This window comes from Hyperolius riggenbachi, chromosome 1 (genome assembly GCF_040937935.1).
Source record: "Hyperolius riggenbachi isolate aHypRig1 chromosome 1, aHypRig1.pri, whole genome shotgun sequence".
Classification (NCBI taxonomy): Eukaryota; Metazoa; Chordata; class Amphibia; order Anura; family Hyperoliidae; genus Hyperolius; species Hyperolius riggenbachi.
The window spans coordinates 382,459,447-382,475,695 of NC_090646.1; the positions used below are offsets into that span (position 1 = coordinate 382,459,447).

The window sequence follows — 16,249 nt, forward strand, 5'->3', positions numbered from 1 at the left end:
TGCAATTTTTGCAGAAAAAATTAACCGCCAAGGAGGTTAAAGCTCTTTGTTCTCTCTCTGTCTCTTTTTTTCCCCTTAACTATTCCCAACACACCGCCTTCTTATATTTTTTCCCAAAATACTCTATCCAAGCTGGTTTCTATTGGACTAAAGTTTGTGTAATATAAGCTGAATTTTTAATTTGGTATTTTGTGAGAAAAAAAAGTTTTTAAATTCACAAAGTTGAAACAGAGATGCTATAGAATATGATGACCACCCCAGTAGATTTTGCTAAGATAGATAAACTTTTCCACTTGTGTAGGTTAAAAGAAGCGCAACAGTGGTTTGTCATGTTGTAGAGTACCAACGTGCTTACGTTTAGGGCAGGGGTCTGCAACCTTTAAGACATAAAGAGCCACATGGACCTGTTTCCGAAAAGAGAAAAAACTGGGAGCCGCAAAACCATTATAAAACAAATCTAACACTGCATATATTGTTTCTTACCTTAATGCTATATACAGGATCATGCAGTTAGCTGTCAATCTGAAGAAATATGACCCCGATATGCACAAATCGTTAGCAGATATGACCCCCATATGCACAAATCGTTAGCAGATATGACCCCGATATGCACAAATCATTAGCAGATATGACCCCCATATGTACAAATCGTTAGCAGATATGACCCCCATATGCACAAATCGTTAGCAGATATGAACCCCATATGCACAAATCGTTAGCAGATATGAACCCGATATGCACAAATCGTTAGCAGATATGACCCCCATATGCACAAATCGTTAGCAGATATGACCGTCATATGCACAAATCGTTAGCAGATATGACCCCCATATGCACAAATCGTTAACAGATATGACCCCCCCTATGCACAAATCGTTAGCAGATATGACCCCCATATGCACAAATCGTTAGCAGATATGACCCCCATATGCACAAATCGTTAGCAGATCTGACCCCAATATGCACAATCCTTCAGCACATCTGACCCCAATATGCACAATCCTTCAGCAGATCTGACCCCAATATGCACAATCCTTCAGCAAGATCTGAAAAGAAAAACCCATTTACTCACCTAGTCAGAAGACCTCCTGTCACGATCTCCTCCTGTCCCGACCTCCTTGTGGCGCGCAACTTCCACGATCCTCTATCTTCCGAACGTCACCTCCTGCCTGCATTACAATGCAGGGCTACGGGAAAATGGCCGCCCGAAGCCCTGCACTGCACTGGTCCGGCGGCCTTTCTGTATGGCTGCCGGCCAGCGACAGCACACGTCACACGCGCGCCGCAGCCACTGACACCGGAGCCGCGGCTGGGCCGCGGACTAGGAGCCGCGGCAAAGGTGAAAAAGAGCCGCGGGTTGCTGACCCCTTTGAAAATCCTGTTTTCCTTTTACCACCTTAAACAAACATCTGCATCATGTAGATGTACCCCAACAATACCTGAAGCTACCTTATATTTGTCTGGCTAGTCAACTGGGACACCTTTTTTTTGTTCTAAACTTGTGCTATGTGTAACTCAGGAAGTATTTATAATGGGCTCGGGGTATTTATTTTTTTAAGTAATTTGGCAAATAGGTAGTTTAGGGGTCCCCTCCCTACCCTCAAACTGTGGAATGTGTAGGAGCCATCTCTGCTGAGATATTGAGCCTTTAAAATCAGCACTATGCAAATCAGGAAGGATTTGCATATAATGTCATTACCAACAAAGCAGGCTGAATTTTATTTAGGCCTACGCTGTGGGAGGGGCTTTATATTTTCAGCTGGATTTCCATTGGCTGCAGGACTTTATCCAATCTGAGAACTGGGTTTTACTTGGCAAACCTGCCATCAGCTTCACACTGGTGGTGAGTTCATTTTCACCTTACAGTTCCTCTTTTTTTTTATTTTTTTTTATTTCAAAGCTCTTTTTATTTTTCAAAGAACACATCAATTTAAATACAACATTTTGTTCGTCATATCCAAAAGATAATAATAGGATAAGCAGTACACAGTTGTATCATATGCTCGGATATACACATAAAAAGTATACAAGTTTAACGCCCTCTCCCCCTTTTTCCCGCCGTCTTTCTGCTGGCATTGGCCGCCGCGTAATGTCCGAAGTTAGATTCCATTATTCAAAAAAGGAGATCAAAGCAGTTTACAGTTGCAGTTCCTCTTTTAAAGCATAAGAGAAGGCTTATAAAGCATATCTGCATAATGACAGCGTTCCCCTACCAACTAAGGTGGTGGGGTTGTTCAAGATGACTTGGAAAAAACTGCATTGCTCTAAACGACATTGTAGAACCCAGCGTTCTGACACTATGCGTGACTTCTACATTTCTAATGTGCTGATTTAAATAGCCAGACAAATGTGTGTATGTAATACACTTAATACAACCAACTACTAAACACAACGCATATCAATAAAAACATTTTTTGCTGCTGCTACTGTGTGAATGATTACAGAACTGGCAAAATGTTTGCTATTTTCTATACTGTTCTTTTAGGCCCCATTCGCTCTGGGGATAGCAAAACGCTAGAAAAATCACTGCACTAACTGATTTTAGGCCTTGTTCACATTATAAATTGCCAGCGCTATCGCAAGTGCTGAGTGATGTATGGCGCTATTATAAAAGCGCTTTTCCAAGCACTTTCAGAGCGAAAAGTGCTTTTCTAAGTGCTATTGTGTAGTGATGTTTTTTTTTGCTTCTTAACGTCAGTCAAGAAGTAAACTCTTTGCCCCGGAAATAAATACAATGTATTTATTCATTGAAAGCGCTCCAGAAATTGCTTTTCAAATCGATTTTTCAAGTGCTTTGCGATTTCCCTATCTTTTCTATGGAATCGCGGAATACTCAGAAAATGGTGCAGGAGCCGCGTTTGCGATTGAATAGAAAGCTCATCGCTCATGTGAAAACACTCACATAGAGCAACATTGCAGAAGCACTTTGAAAGTGGTTTGGGGATGTTTTAACATTGGAATGCAATCACTCCAAAATCGCAAAAAAAAAAATGCTGCGTGCACCATGTTTGCAATTTCAGCAAATTGCTTATTGCCACAGTGTGAACACCACCATTGATTGAATTGCCACAGTGCTTTTTCAAGTTCTAGCTATTTACAAACATGAAATTGTTAGTAAAACTCTCCAGTGTTAATGAAGCCAAAAAAACTCCTCTCTTTATAGTTGTGTGATTGAAACCCCACTTAGCTATACAGTTATGAGAGAGAATACTTAAGGGGGTCAATTGTAAGTTCCCCTCCTCTTTTAAATTTCTCTGAAGAGTAGCAACATGGGAGTCTCAAAACAACTCTTAAATGACCGGAAGACAAAGATTGTTCACCATCATGGTTTAAGGGAAGGATACAGAAAGCTGTCTCAGAAATTTCAGCTGTCTGTTTCCACAGTTAGGAACATATTGAGCAAATGGAAGACCACAGGCTCAGTTCAAGTTAAGGCTCGAAGTGGCAGACCAAGAAAAATCTCAGATAAACAGAAGCGACGAATGGTGAGAACAGTCAGTCAACCCACAGACCAGCACCAAAGACCTACAACATCATCTTGCTGCAGATGGAGTCACTGTGCATCGTTCAACCATTCAGAGCACTTTACACAAGGAGATGCTGTATGCAAGAGTGATGCAGAGGAAGCAGTTTCTCCGCCCACAGCACAAACAGAGCCGCTTAAGGCCCGGTTCACACTTGTGGTTGTTTGCCAAACGGACCGGATGACCTGACCGGATCCGGACCGGATCCGGATCGGAACCGTACGGTTCTGATCCGGATCCGATCCGGATCCGGTCAGGTTGCATCAGGTGTCCATCAGGATGCGATCCGGATCCGTTTGGCAAAAGTAACGTAAAAAACAAAAAAAAAGTTGGGGTCTGGGAGGTCAGCAGAAGGGGGACCTGTGGAATCAGGCCCTCTGCTGTTTAGCACTCACCTCCACCTGCGACATGCTGCCAACATCTCCGGATCCGGATCCAGCTGTGCTGCTCCACTCCAAAATGCTTGCCCACGTGTCCCCATCCAATATCGCCGCAACAATCCGCATAGGAAGTGGGGTAGAACATCCGGATTTCTCAGCCAGTGTGTTGTGCGCTCTCCGGTTCCCATTGGTTTGTATTGGCCGGATGGTGCAGTCCGGCTCCGCCCCGGATACGGCTGCCGGAGGAGCCGGATCAAAAAATAGCGCATGTTGGAACGGAGGCCGGAGTCCGGATCCGGCCCGGCTCCGGTCCGGCAGAACGGACGCATGTGAACGGACGCATAGGCTTTCATTGCTATGCCGTGCGTCCGTTCCGTCCGTTCTGCAAGCGGTGCGGCTCCGGCACGGCGATTCCGGACGGCCACCGCTAATGTGAACCGGGCCTTAGGTATGCTAAAGCACATTTGAACAAGCCAGCCTTATTTTGGAATAAGGTGCTGTGGACTGATGTAACTAAAATTGAGTTATTTGGGCATAACAAGGAACATTAGCCACGCCTCCTGAGGAAACGAGCAGACGCTCGTGAAACATGTCGGGGCTGTTTGTGGCGTTACCGCGTGTCTGCCGAGCCGCCTGATCACCCCCACAGCACTAGGGATCCAGTGCCTCCTGGTCCACCGCACGATCCCTGGCATCTGGGACTACTCATGGGGACTCCCTGACCCGCCTCCATCCATGCCCGGCTGAACTTCTACCTCATACTGACAGCGGTGAGGGCTTTTTGGGTGAGCAAGACTGCACAAACTGCTGGGTCTCATCTGTAAGCATTGGCTTTGTCATCATGCCTTTCTGCCACTGGCTCTATTCTTCCATTCAAAAGCAATGAGACTGTTATTGAGTCCACAGATATGTGCTATTGATTCACACAGGAGAGAACTGCTTTTATGCTCTACCTGCATGCTTGCTTCTTTGTTGATGCTGCTATTGCTACACCACTACACTGCTTGCATGGCAAATGAATCTGCTGAAACATCAAGGAATAATTATTGCATTGCTTAACACTGCATGCAGTCACGGCTGTTTTTGATCTTTCTGGAACTGCAATCTACCTGCTTCCACTTTCCACTATTTGGGCTTAGAAGCAATATATGAATCATACATGGTCTCATATGGACTTGCCCATTGGTATTAAAGCCTCTATCAATGGATCCAGGGGGTGACATTACTAAGGCCTTGCTTCTTTTATAGATGTATGTGACCGGTGCACTGTGTATGCTTGGATGGATGAATGGTCTGGGAATTAGAGGGGACAGTTGAGGTTGGTTGCTGTGGGTTTAGTGTTCAGGATTAATGTCTGGGCAGTTTTAATGAAATTTCTTTATTAATAAAATTTATACAGTTTTTTCATAATTACTATTGTCTTTTCTTGATTTTTTTTTGGTTCGTATCATCCACTATTTATTTTCCTTCTTATTGGTTTTGTCTAACAAGGAACATTATGAATGGAGGAAAACAACACAGCATTCCAAGAAACACAGCATTCCAAGAAAAACACCTGCTACCTACAATAAAATATGGTGGTGGTTCCATCATGCTGTGGAGCTGTGTGGCCAGTGCAGGGACCGGGAATTTTGTTAAAGTTGAGGGACACATGGATTCCACTCAGTATCAGCAGATTCTGGAGACCAATGTCCAGGAATCAGTGACAAAGCTGAAGCTGCGCTGGGGCTGGATCTGTCAACAAGACAACGGCCCTAAACACTGCTCAAAATCCACTAAGGCATTCATGCAGAGGAACAAGTACAACGTTCTGGAATGGCCATCTCAGTCCCCAGACCTGAATATAATTGAAAATCTGCAGTGAGAGTTAAAGAGAGCTTTCCATGCTCGGAAGCCATCAAACCTGAATGAACTAGAGATGTTTTGTAAAGAGGAATGGTCCAAAATACCTTCAACCAGAATCCAGACTCTCATTGGAACCTACAGGAAGCGTTTAGAGGCTGTAATTTCTGCAAAAAGAGGATCTACTAAGTATTGATTTCATTTCTTTTTTGTGGTGCCCAAATTTATGCACCTGCCTAATTATATTTAAACAATTATTGCACGCGTTCTGTAAATCCAATAAACTTAATTTCACTTCTCAAATATCACTGTGTGTGTCTCCTATATGATATGTTTAGCTGACAAACCCACACACACACACGCGCGCTCCTTTAGCTTGGTTTGACTTTCAAAGCTATGACATGTGGGAAGATTGAGGACTTCTGCAATTTTAGTGGGGAAAGCTCATCATTGAGAGTCCACGGGATGATCTTACTAACAAGAATTCTTCCAGTATTGAAAAATCAGTTATGGCCAACCTAATGTTTAAGTTGTTATATTGGTTTCTTGATTTTAAAGCTGCTTATTTTACTAAATCTTTGACTTTTTGGGCGCACCTTAATTTATCAAAGTCAGTTTTTACTACTTAACAAACCAATCTTGTTTTTTTAACTCCACATCTCACTTTCAACCATTTATCAGCTGCTAAGGTACCAGGGCTCAGGACATATCCATTTGTCTCTAATGGTATTTAATGATTTCACAGATACGGTTTCCCCACTGAGTATTGACGTTTGGTGACATTTTTTGCAGGTCAATGGACCTGGTAAAAGACGAGTGGAAATCAAGCACTAAGTGTAATGTGTCAAATATACTTCTAACCTTTCTTGAGAAGATTTGTCTCTTAAGCAAATGCACTTTTGGTGACATCATATAAAGATTAGGGATTTGTTAAAGGTGCAGATATATATGTACACTAAATATCTGATTTTCCTGCCCGCTAACCTCTTTCCGTGTGTGTGTGTGTGTGTGTGTGTGTGTGTGTGTGTGTGTGTGTGTGTGTGTGTGTGTGTGTGTACTTTTAAGCATATATCTGTCGACATTTTTTTCTTTTTAAACACATTCGTTTAAAAGCAATATTTGTAAGAAACCCGTGGATCACTTTAAGAAGAACCAAATATAGGTTGCGTGAATTAATTAAAATAATCAGTGTGTTTAATTGCTAATTTTTAGTATCTTCAGTCATAAGTTAAGGAAAGTGAGGAAGATTTATAAAAAAAAATTGTGGTGAATGCTATTGAATCTTGCATATTGTTAATGTTCAATGGCAAAGGTATGTAAAAAAACGAGCAAAAATATCTGTTTGCAAAGTATTTCTCAGTATTGAACTAGGGTCTGAAAGTAGACCTGCTTTTTTGCTGCTCTGTTGACTAATTTAATGGAAAACTATATGTAGTAAACCGCTTAATGTTAATATCTCTTTAATTTTCTGGCATTAAAGCTTTCATAAGTCATCTGATGTTTGTATTGTCATTGTCCTTTCTGCACACATCCAGAATACTAGTCGTATGACTATACCACTTTTTCCCTGTGCATCATTTTTAAGGTGGCCAATAAAGATACGATCGCATCGAACAGTTTTTTGGATCGGTTCCATTAATCTGATTGAATTGGATAGCAGCTATTCTTCCTTTAGTGGGCCCGAACGGTCGTTTCTAATCGGTCGTCCAAAGAATCGTATCTTTAACCATGGGTGTCGCTAGCCCTATTGTAGGGGGGCCCGTGCCCCAAAAATGTCCTGGGGTGCCCTCAATCTATTTCTAGGGGTTTCCCCCTGCTAGGATCTAGAGGGGTCGCAGCATGAGTGAAGAGCTTGTTAGCACGTTGGTGGGGAGGGGGGGGCAGTCCCCCCCCCCCCCCGCCTCACCTCGGGCTCTACCCTCCAGCATTGAATAGTGGGTATGCAGGCGGCGGGGCAGCGGCAGATACATACCTTCCTTGCGTTCCAGTGCGGATGTTTCTCCCTCTAGTGTCTGACGCTACTTCCTGTTTATGCAGGAAGTCGTGTCAGAAGCTAGAGAGAGGAACATCCGTGGAACTCAAGGAAGGTATGTATCTGCCGCTGCCCCGCCGCCTGCTACCAAGCTCTGCCCTCATGCTGCGATCCCTCCAGCCCCCAAAAACAGCCCTGAGCGGGCCCGGGGGAAGGGGGGCCCACTCAGAATTTCTGCAGGGGTGCGGCGATTCCTAGTTACGCCCCTGGCCCGGTCTGACGCTGGCTGTCAAGGTAAGGGGGGCGCCTGTCACTACCTAACTGGGGGTCCCTGTCACTACCTAACCCGGGGGGCACCTGTCACTCACTACCTAACCTGGGGGTCCCTGTCACTCACTACCTAACCTGGGGGTCCCTGTCACTCACTACCTAACCTGGGGGTCCCTGTCACTCACTACCTAACATGGGGGGCGCCTGTCACTCACTACCTAACCTGGGGGTCCCTGTCACTCACTACCTAACCTGGGGGTCCCTGTCACTCACTACCTAACCTGGGGGTCCCTGTCACTCACTACCTAACCTGGGGGTCCCTGTCACTCACTACCTAACCTGGGGGTCCCTGTCACTCACTACCTAACCTGGGGGTCCCTGTCACTCACTACCTAACCTCACTACCTAACCTGGGGGTCCCTGTCACTCACTACCTAACCTGGGGGTCCCTGTCACTCACTACCTAACCTGGGGGTCCCTGTCACTCACTACCTAACCTGGGGGTCCCTGTCACTCACTACCTAACCTCACTACCTAACCCGGGGGGCACCTGTCACTCACTACCTAACCTGGGGGTCCCTGTCACTCACTACCTAACCTGGGGGTCCCTGTCACTCACTACCTAACCTGGGGGTCCCTGTCACTCACTACCTAACATGGGGGGCGCCTGTCACTCACTACCTAACCTGGGGGTCCCTGTCACTCACTAACCTGGGGGTCCCTGTCACTCACTACCTAACCTGGGGGTCCCTGTCACTCACTACCTAACCTGGGGGTCCCTGTCACTCACTACCTAACCTGGGGGTCCCTGTCACTCACTACCTAACCTGGGGGTCCCTGTCACTCACTACCTAACCTCACTACCTAACCTGGGGGTCCCTGTCACTCACTACCTAACCTGGGGGTCCTTGTCACTCACTACCTAACCTGGGGGTCCCTGTCACTCACTACCTAACCTGGGGGTCCCTGTCACTCACTACCTATCCTGGGGGTCCCTGTCACTCACTACCTAACCTGGGGGTCCCTGTCACTCACTACCTAACCTGGGGGTCCCTGTCACTCACTACCTAACCTGGGGGTCCCTGTCACTCACTACCTAACCTGGGGGTCCCTGTCACTCACTACCTAACCTCACTACCTAACCTGGGGGTCCCTGTCACTCACAAGGTAAGGGGGGCGCCTGTCACTACCTAACTGGGGGTCCCTGTCACTACCTAACCCGGGGGGCACCTGTCACTCACTACCTAACCTGGGGGTCCCTGTCACTCACTACCTAACCTGGGGGTCCCTGTCACTCACTACCTAACCTGGGGGTCCCTGTCACTCACTACCTAACATGGGGGGCGCCTGTCACTCACTACCTAACCTGGGGGTCCCTGTCACTCACTACCTAACCTGGGGGTCCCTGTCACTCACTACCTAACCTGGGGGTCCCTGTCACTCACTACCTAACCTGGGGGTCCCTGTCACTCACTACCTAACCTGGGGGTCCCTGTCACTCACTACCTAACCTGGGGGTCCCTGTCACTCACTACCTAACCTCACTACCTAACCTGGGGGTCCCTGTCACTCACTACCTAACCTGGGGGTCCCTGTCACTCACTACCTAACCTGGGGGTCCCTGTCACTCACTACCTAACCTGGGGGTCCCTGTCACTCACTACCTAACCTCACTACCTAACCCGGGGGGCACCTGTCACTCACTACCTAACCTGGGGGTCCCTGTCACTCACTACCTAACCTGGGGGTCCCTGTCACTCACTACCTAACCTGGGGGTCCCTGTCACTCACTACCTAACATGGGGGGCGCCTGTCACTCACTACCTAACCTGGGGGTCCCTGTCACTCACTAACCTGGGGGTCCCTGTCACTCACTACCTAACCTGGGGGTCCCTGTCACTCACTACCTAACCTGGGGGTCCCTGTCACTCACTACCTAACCTGGGGGTCCCTGTCACTCACTACCTAACCTGGGGGTCCCTGTCACTCACTACCTAACCTCACTACCTAACCTGGGGGTCCCTGTCACTCACTACCTAACCTGGGGGTCCTTGTCACTCACTACCTAACCTGGGGGTCCCTGTCACTCACTACCTAACCTGGGGGTCCCTGTCACTCACTACCTATCCTGGGGGTCCCTGTCACTCACTACCTAAACTGGGGGACTCCTGGCGCTACCTTAACTAGGGGGCACCTTTCACTATCTAACCTGGGGGGCACCTGTCACTCGCTACCTAACCTGGGGGGTCCCTGTCACTCACTACCTAACCTGGAGTTCCCTGTCACTCACTACCTAACCGGGGGTTCCCTGTCACTCACTACCTAACCTGGGGGTCCCTGTCACTCACTACCTAAATTGGGGAGCTCCTGTCTCTACCAAAACTGGGGGCACCTCTCACTACATACACTAAGGGGCACCTGTCACTAAATGAGCTAGAGGGCTCCTGTCACTGCCTGAACTGGGGTGCTCCTGTCACTACCTATACTGGGGGACTTCTGGCGCTACCTTAACTAGGGGGCACCTGTCACTACCTAAACTATCCAGGCCAGCCAGCCCAGAATCACTGTCAAAAAGGCCACAGCATCACCACCAGTAGGGCCAGCATTTACTTCAACCAGCCAAGCACAGCCCAGCATTACCGCCAGCCAGGTCACAGCATTACCCCCAGCCACAGCATCGGCCACAGCATCACCGCCAGCCAACCCAGCCACAGCATCACCGCCAGCCAGGCCACAGCATCACTGCCAGGCCTTTCAGCCCACACATCATCTCCAATCCAGCCAAAAACAGTATTGCCAGGCACAGCAGCCAGTAAAGGAGAATTCAGAATCCAGATGAGAGGTGTCTACCATATTAAGGGGGCATTCATGTGAAATGCTGTCTATTTATGTGCCTCATGACTGCTGAATTTGTCTTGTTGGGGGCCTCATGATTTGTTGGGGGCCTCAAGATTGCTGAATTTGTCTTGTTGGGGGCCTCATGATTGCTGAATTTGTCTTGATAGGGGCCTCATGATTGCTGAATTTGTCTTGTTGGGAGTCACATGATTGCTAACGGCGAGACTATGGGAAAAGCTGAATCATCATCATATGAGACAATAGCATTAAACCTACTTTTTTAGCTTTTTAAAACAGAAAATAAAGCTGGGAGGTTCTAAAAAAATGAATACATTTTTTCAGGAGTAGGATGGATGAAATTGTTTATCTTCAGTTTATTTTCAACTTGGCTTTTCCATAATGTTCATGTATGAGTTAAAACGTTTGTACAGTATTTAGTTTAAATTTCTGTTGGCACTTTGCGATAGATAAGTGACTTTTGGGTTGCAGTTTGGGCACTCGGCCTCCATAAGGTTCGCCTCCACTGTCCTAATCTAATGTCCCACCATTACCTGCTTTGCTTTAGAGGGCACAGGCAGACACATCTACCAGTAGTTAAAAGTGCTTCATAGGATTTAAATTACCATGGTCATAATCCAGAACTTTGCATAGGGCTAATCAGATTTGGAATCAATTAATTACCGGATAGCTGATTCATCACCAACGCGGATGGGTGTCAATTTTCCTGTTCAGCCTAGGGTAATTCACACTCAATGTAGTGCAAGTGAAGATGACTAGTTGAACTTTACAGCACATATTTAATATTGTCATGAATACTTCAATCAAAGCTGCAGGAAGACCAGTCCAAAATCTTCCTCTGTGCTTACATGCAAGCTTGATGCAAATTGTATACAGCTTAGAATTGGGCCAATCAAGTGCACCTCCTGTCGCTTTTGATTGGCTTAACTCCAAGATGCATACAATTCGTATATAAAATGTGCATACCAGCTGGAAATATCTCATTGACCATCTCTACTCTCTTCTAGTGCTTTACAGATGCTTTCTGACACATACATTGTACTTCTGTAGAAGATGCCTCACTGTGACATTAACCACTTCAAGCTGTTAAATTCTAACTGGACACATATCCGTGTCCAGTGTTACTGTGGCAGGTGCATGAGTGCATAGAGTAAAAAAAAAAAAAAAAAAAAAAAAAGAGAAAATAATGGAACACTTCCTGGTAACCCAGGATAGTGTTTCTAGCACCATCTAGTGGTGAAAAAACAAAACAAAAAATGTTTTAAGAATACATTAATAAAATGAATCCCTTCTAAAGCCCCCCCATCCCCAGTTACCAAACACTTGTAAAACAAAAACAAACAAACAAAAAGAGCAGCCCCCCCCCATAAGTAGTTTCCTTAGGGTCTGACCTTTTTTTTCTTTATATGTATGTCCTTGTTATATTACTGTTATTTTAGTAATACGGTCTTGTAATTAACGGCCGGATACAAAAAAACCCAAACCAGAAAAAATACATCTTTATTTACAAATAATATATTGTCGCCATACATTGTACTAGAAACATAATTTAAATGTTATGTTAACTGGGACTAATGGGCAGATATAATGTGTAGGTTTTATTTATAGTAGCAATGCTTATCTTAAAATCATAGGGGATGGAATTTTCTTGTTTTTACTTGTAAAATGCATAGCAAATGAAGTAATTACTGAAAATAAGTATTGCCCACAAAAAGCCTAATTTGTGGTGAAAAAAATAAGGTATAGAATATTGAGGTGTGAGAAGTAGTTATAAAGTTATGGCTCAATGAATGGGAAGATCGCTGACAGGTGAAAATGGCTCTTGGCGGTAAAGGTAAAATGGCCTGTGGGCTGAAGTGGTTAATGGTATCTAGTACAAATTGTTTTAAATATTTTCTGCTGCTTTAAACCAGTATATTGTATATGCCTATGTCTCTTGCCTCTATATTGTGTGTGTTCATTTTTTTTCTTCTTAATTTTTCTACACTTTTTTGCTTTATGGTTATAGAAAAGAACTCCAGGAATTACAGAATCTGTACAAGCAAAGCAATGAGCATGCAGCTCAACAGTCTGATCTCATACAGCAGCTTCAGGCACTTAGCATGGACACCCAGAAAGTACTGCGAAGTCAAGAAGATGCCCATATAACTGAGACTCTTTCACATCAGAAAGTATGTTTATTGCATAGACAACCAGGTCTCTCTTACCACATTTCATGTTTTATATAAGTCTCTTACAGACTTCAAATGTTAAAGTTCAAACACATCCAATTTTGTTTGACTAATCACTGACCAATTTCATCACTTCCATGTAATATGATGAAGGCCAACAGATCTTGAATACTTTTAAAAAAATTGTGTAGGTAAGCTCTCTTACTACATGAAAGAGGTAAATATTGACAATCAAAATTGGATGTATGCTACCAGGCTTAAAGGTACATGCACCATAAGTGTCACCTGTTAGGATTGAGCTCAGTAATGTGGGAAAAAATTATGTACAGATGCATTGCTTTAGTATACCAGATTGACATGTACTGTTTCCATGGGGAGGCGAGAAGGCACCACAGCACAGAGCATGATGGAGCAGCATCTGCTGGGCAGAGCATGGTGGGTAATAATGTCCTCATTTGTTACTATTGTATGAAAAATCAAGTAGCCATACCTACAGTGGCTTGCAAAAGTATTCAGCCCCCTTGAAGTTTTCCACATTTTGTCACATTACTGCAACAAACCTGAATCAATTTTATTGGAATTTCATGTGAAAGACCAATACAAAGTGGTGTACACGTGAGAAGTGGAACGAAAATCATACATTATTTCTAACATTTTTTACAAATCAATAACTGCAAAGTGGGGTGTGCGTAATTATTCAGCCCCCTGAGTCAATACTTTGTAGAACCACCTTTTGCTGCAATTACAGCTGCCAGTCTTTTAGGGTATGTCTCTACCAGCTTTGCACATCTAGAGACTGAAATCCTTGCACATTCTTCTTTGCTAAACAGCTCCAGCTCAGTTATAGATGGACAGCGTTTGTGAACAGCAGTTTTCAGATCTTGCCACACATTCTCGATTGGATTTAGATCTGGACTTTGGGCTATTCTAACACATGGATATGTTTTGTTTTAAACCATTCCATTGTTGCCCTGGCTTTATGTTTAGGGTCGTTGTCCTGCTGGAAGGTGAACCTCTGCCCCAGTCAAGTCTTTTGCAGACTCCAAGAGGTTTTTTTCCAAGATTGCCCTGTATTTGGCTCCATCCATCTTCCCATCAACTTTGACCAGCTTCCCTGTCCCTGCTGAAGAGAAGCAACCCCAGAACATGATGCTGCCACCACCATATTTTACAGTGGGGATGGTTTGTTTTGAGTTATGTGCAGTGTTAGTTTTCTGCCACACATAGCGTTTTGCAATTTGGCCAAAAAGTTCCATTTTGGTCTCATCCGACCAGAGCACCTTCTTCCACATGTTTGCTGTGTCCCCCACATGGCTTGTGGCAAACTGCAAAAGGGACTTCTTATGCTTTTCTGTTAACAATGGTTTTCTTCTTATCACTCTTCCATAAGAGCCAACTTTTGTGCCGTGCACGACTAATAGTTGTCCTATGGACAGATTCCCCCACCTGAGGGCGTGTTCTTTGGACTTCATGGTGTTGTTGCTCCCAAGATTCTCTTAGACAACCTCTGAGGCCGTCACAGAGCAGCTGTATTTTTACTGACATTAGATTACACACAGGCGCACTCTATTTAGGCATTAGCACTTATCGGGCAATGTCTATGGGCAACTGACTGCACTCAGACCGAAGGGGGTTGAATAATTACGCACACCCCACTTTGCAGTTATTTATTTGTAAAAAATGTTTGGAATCGTGTATGATTTGTGTTCCACTTCTCACGTGTACACCACTTTGTATTGGTCTTTCACGGGGAATTCCAATAAAATGTATTTATGTTTGTGGCAGTAATGTGACAATTTGTGGAAATCTTCAAGGGAGCCGAATACTTTTGCAAGCCACTGTATAATTGGCATATCTGAGAAGCTGTACACATGCTAGAATCTCAGCTAAGTTGGCCCCAAATGGCCACATCCACTATCGCGGAAAAAGTAGGCAGTTAAAAACTGACAGAACCATCAGGTTTTGGGCTACTCCATCTCCTTATGGGGGATTTTCAGGGTTTTCATTGTTTTGAACAGGATTTCCTGAACAGCAGTTGCAAATTCTAACTGACATAATAGTGTGCAAGTGATTAGGGAGGCTGGCTGGTATCTTACTATTTTGTCAGCTAAACTGCTGTTCAGGAAATGCTGTTGAAAACAAAGAAAACTCTTGAAAATCCCCCATGAGGAGATGGATTGGCTCAAAACCTGTCGGTTCTGTCAGATTTTAACTACCTACTTTTTTCGCGATAGTGGTCCTTTAACTGTGATATCCATTAGTTGACTTAAAGTGCTTTAGTTAAAGAAACAATTTCTGTACTTTATTGGTAAACAAATTTCCTTGTAGTTTAATATTATTATTATTTTTCCACAATGTGCTCTGTCATATGCTGTGCCATTGTCCCTCCTACCACACCCACATTTACAGAGCACACTACATGTTACGGTCTTACGACCTTCGTACACCTGAGGAAGGTTGTAATACTGTAACATGTAGTGTGCTCTGTCAATACAATCTATTTTCATTTCAAGCTTTCAGTATGCATTTTTACTTTTGGTAGAATGTCCTAAGTTAAAGAGTACCTCTAGTATAAAAGACATAGCCTGTCATTACAGGCTCTCTCTTAATGATGCAGGATTGGCAGGGGTCTCAGGGGGTCTCTCTTTAATTACATTTATGTTTTATAAGTAAAGTGTATCATAACTTTTTAATGTACCTTAATGGGTTGGTCTAATAGGACAATTGTTTGCATCAATTACCGGTAGTTGCCTGAGCTGTAAGGTGATGCTCCACTCCTCTCCTCAGCAATGCAGTTGGGCCATGTTTCCGAAGCTCTTCGGAATCCTCTGCTTGCATTTCTGTAGCCCACCCCCAACTTGGCTAGCCACTAATTTAGGTTGCGGCTTCCAAGCTGGGGGCGGGCCGCAGCAATGTAGATGGGGTGTCCTGAATCTTGGTAGCAGGACCGCTCACCTGAATGAATTATGGCCGATGAGGCTGGAAATTGACCTTAAAACACCCCCCTCCCCACCCCCATTCCTGCAGCATTAAGACAGAAAGTAACCTTTTAAAGGGGGTTGCAACAGCAAAAATAAAAAAAGTCTAAAAGATGTTTTTTGTCCTCAATACTTTGTATACCCCTTTATTTTTTTAAATAGGTGTACGAATATGCCTCCCCCTCATTTTCCCCCTTACTCACCCATACCTGTGCTGTTGCGGAGTCACTGAACTGGGAGGTTGTGGCTAAGCCTG

At 44.7% G+C, this 16,249-nt stretch overlaps 1 protein-coding gene across 2 annotated transcripts in view; it reads left to right on the forward strand.

Moving 5' to 3' along the window:
* CNTLN (centlein) overlaps positions 1-16,249 on the forward strand; it is a 540,427-nt gene that overhangs the window by 115,393 nt on the left and 408,785 nt on the right. For both annotated transcript variants that reach the window (XR_011020538.1, XM_068234381.1), the window contains exon 8: positions 12,853-13,015. Coding sequence is in view for 1 of the 2 variants with exons in the window: in XM_068234381.1 (XP_068090482.1) it covers positions 12,853-13,015 (163 nt within the window). In the remaining variant the exon portion in view is untranslated. The remainder of the gene's footprint in view (positions 1-12,852; positions 13,016-16,249) is intronic.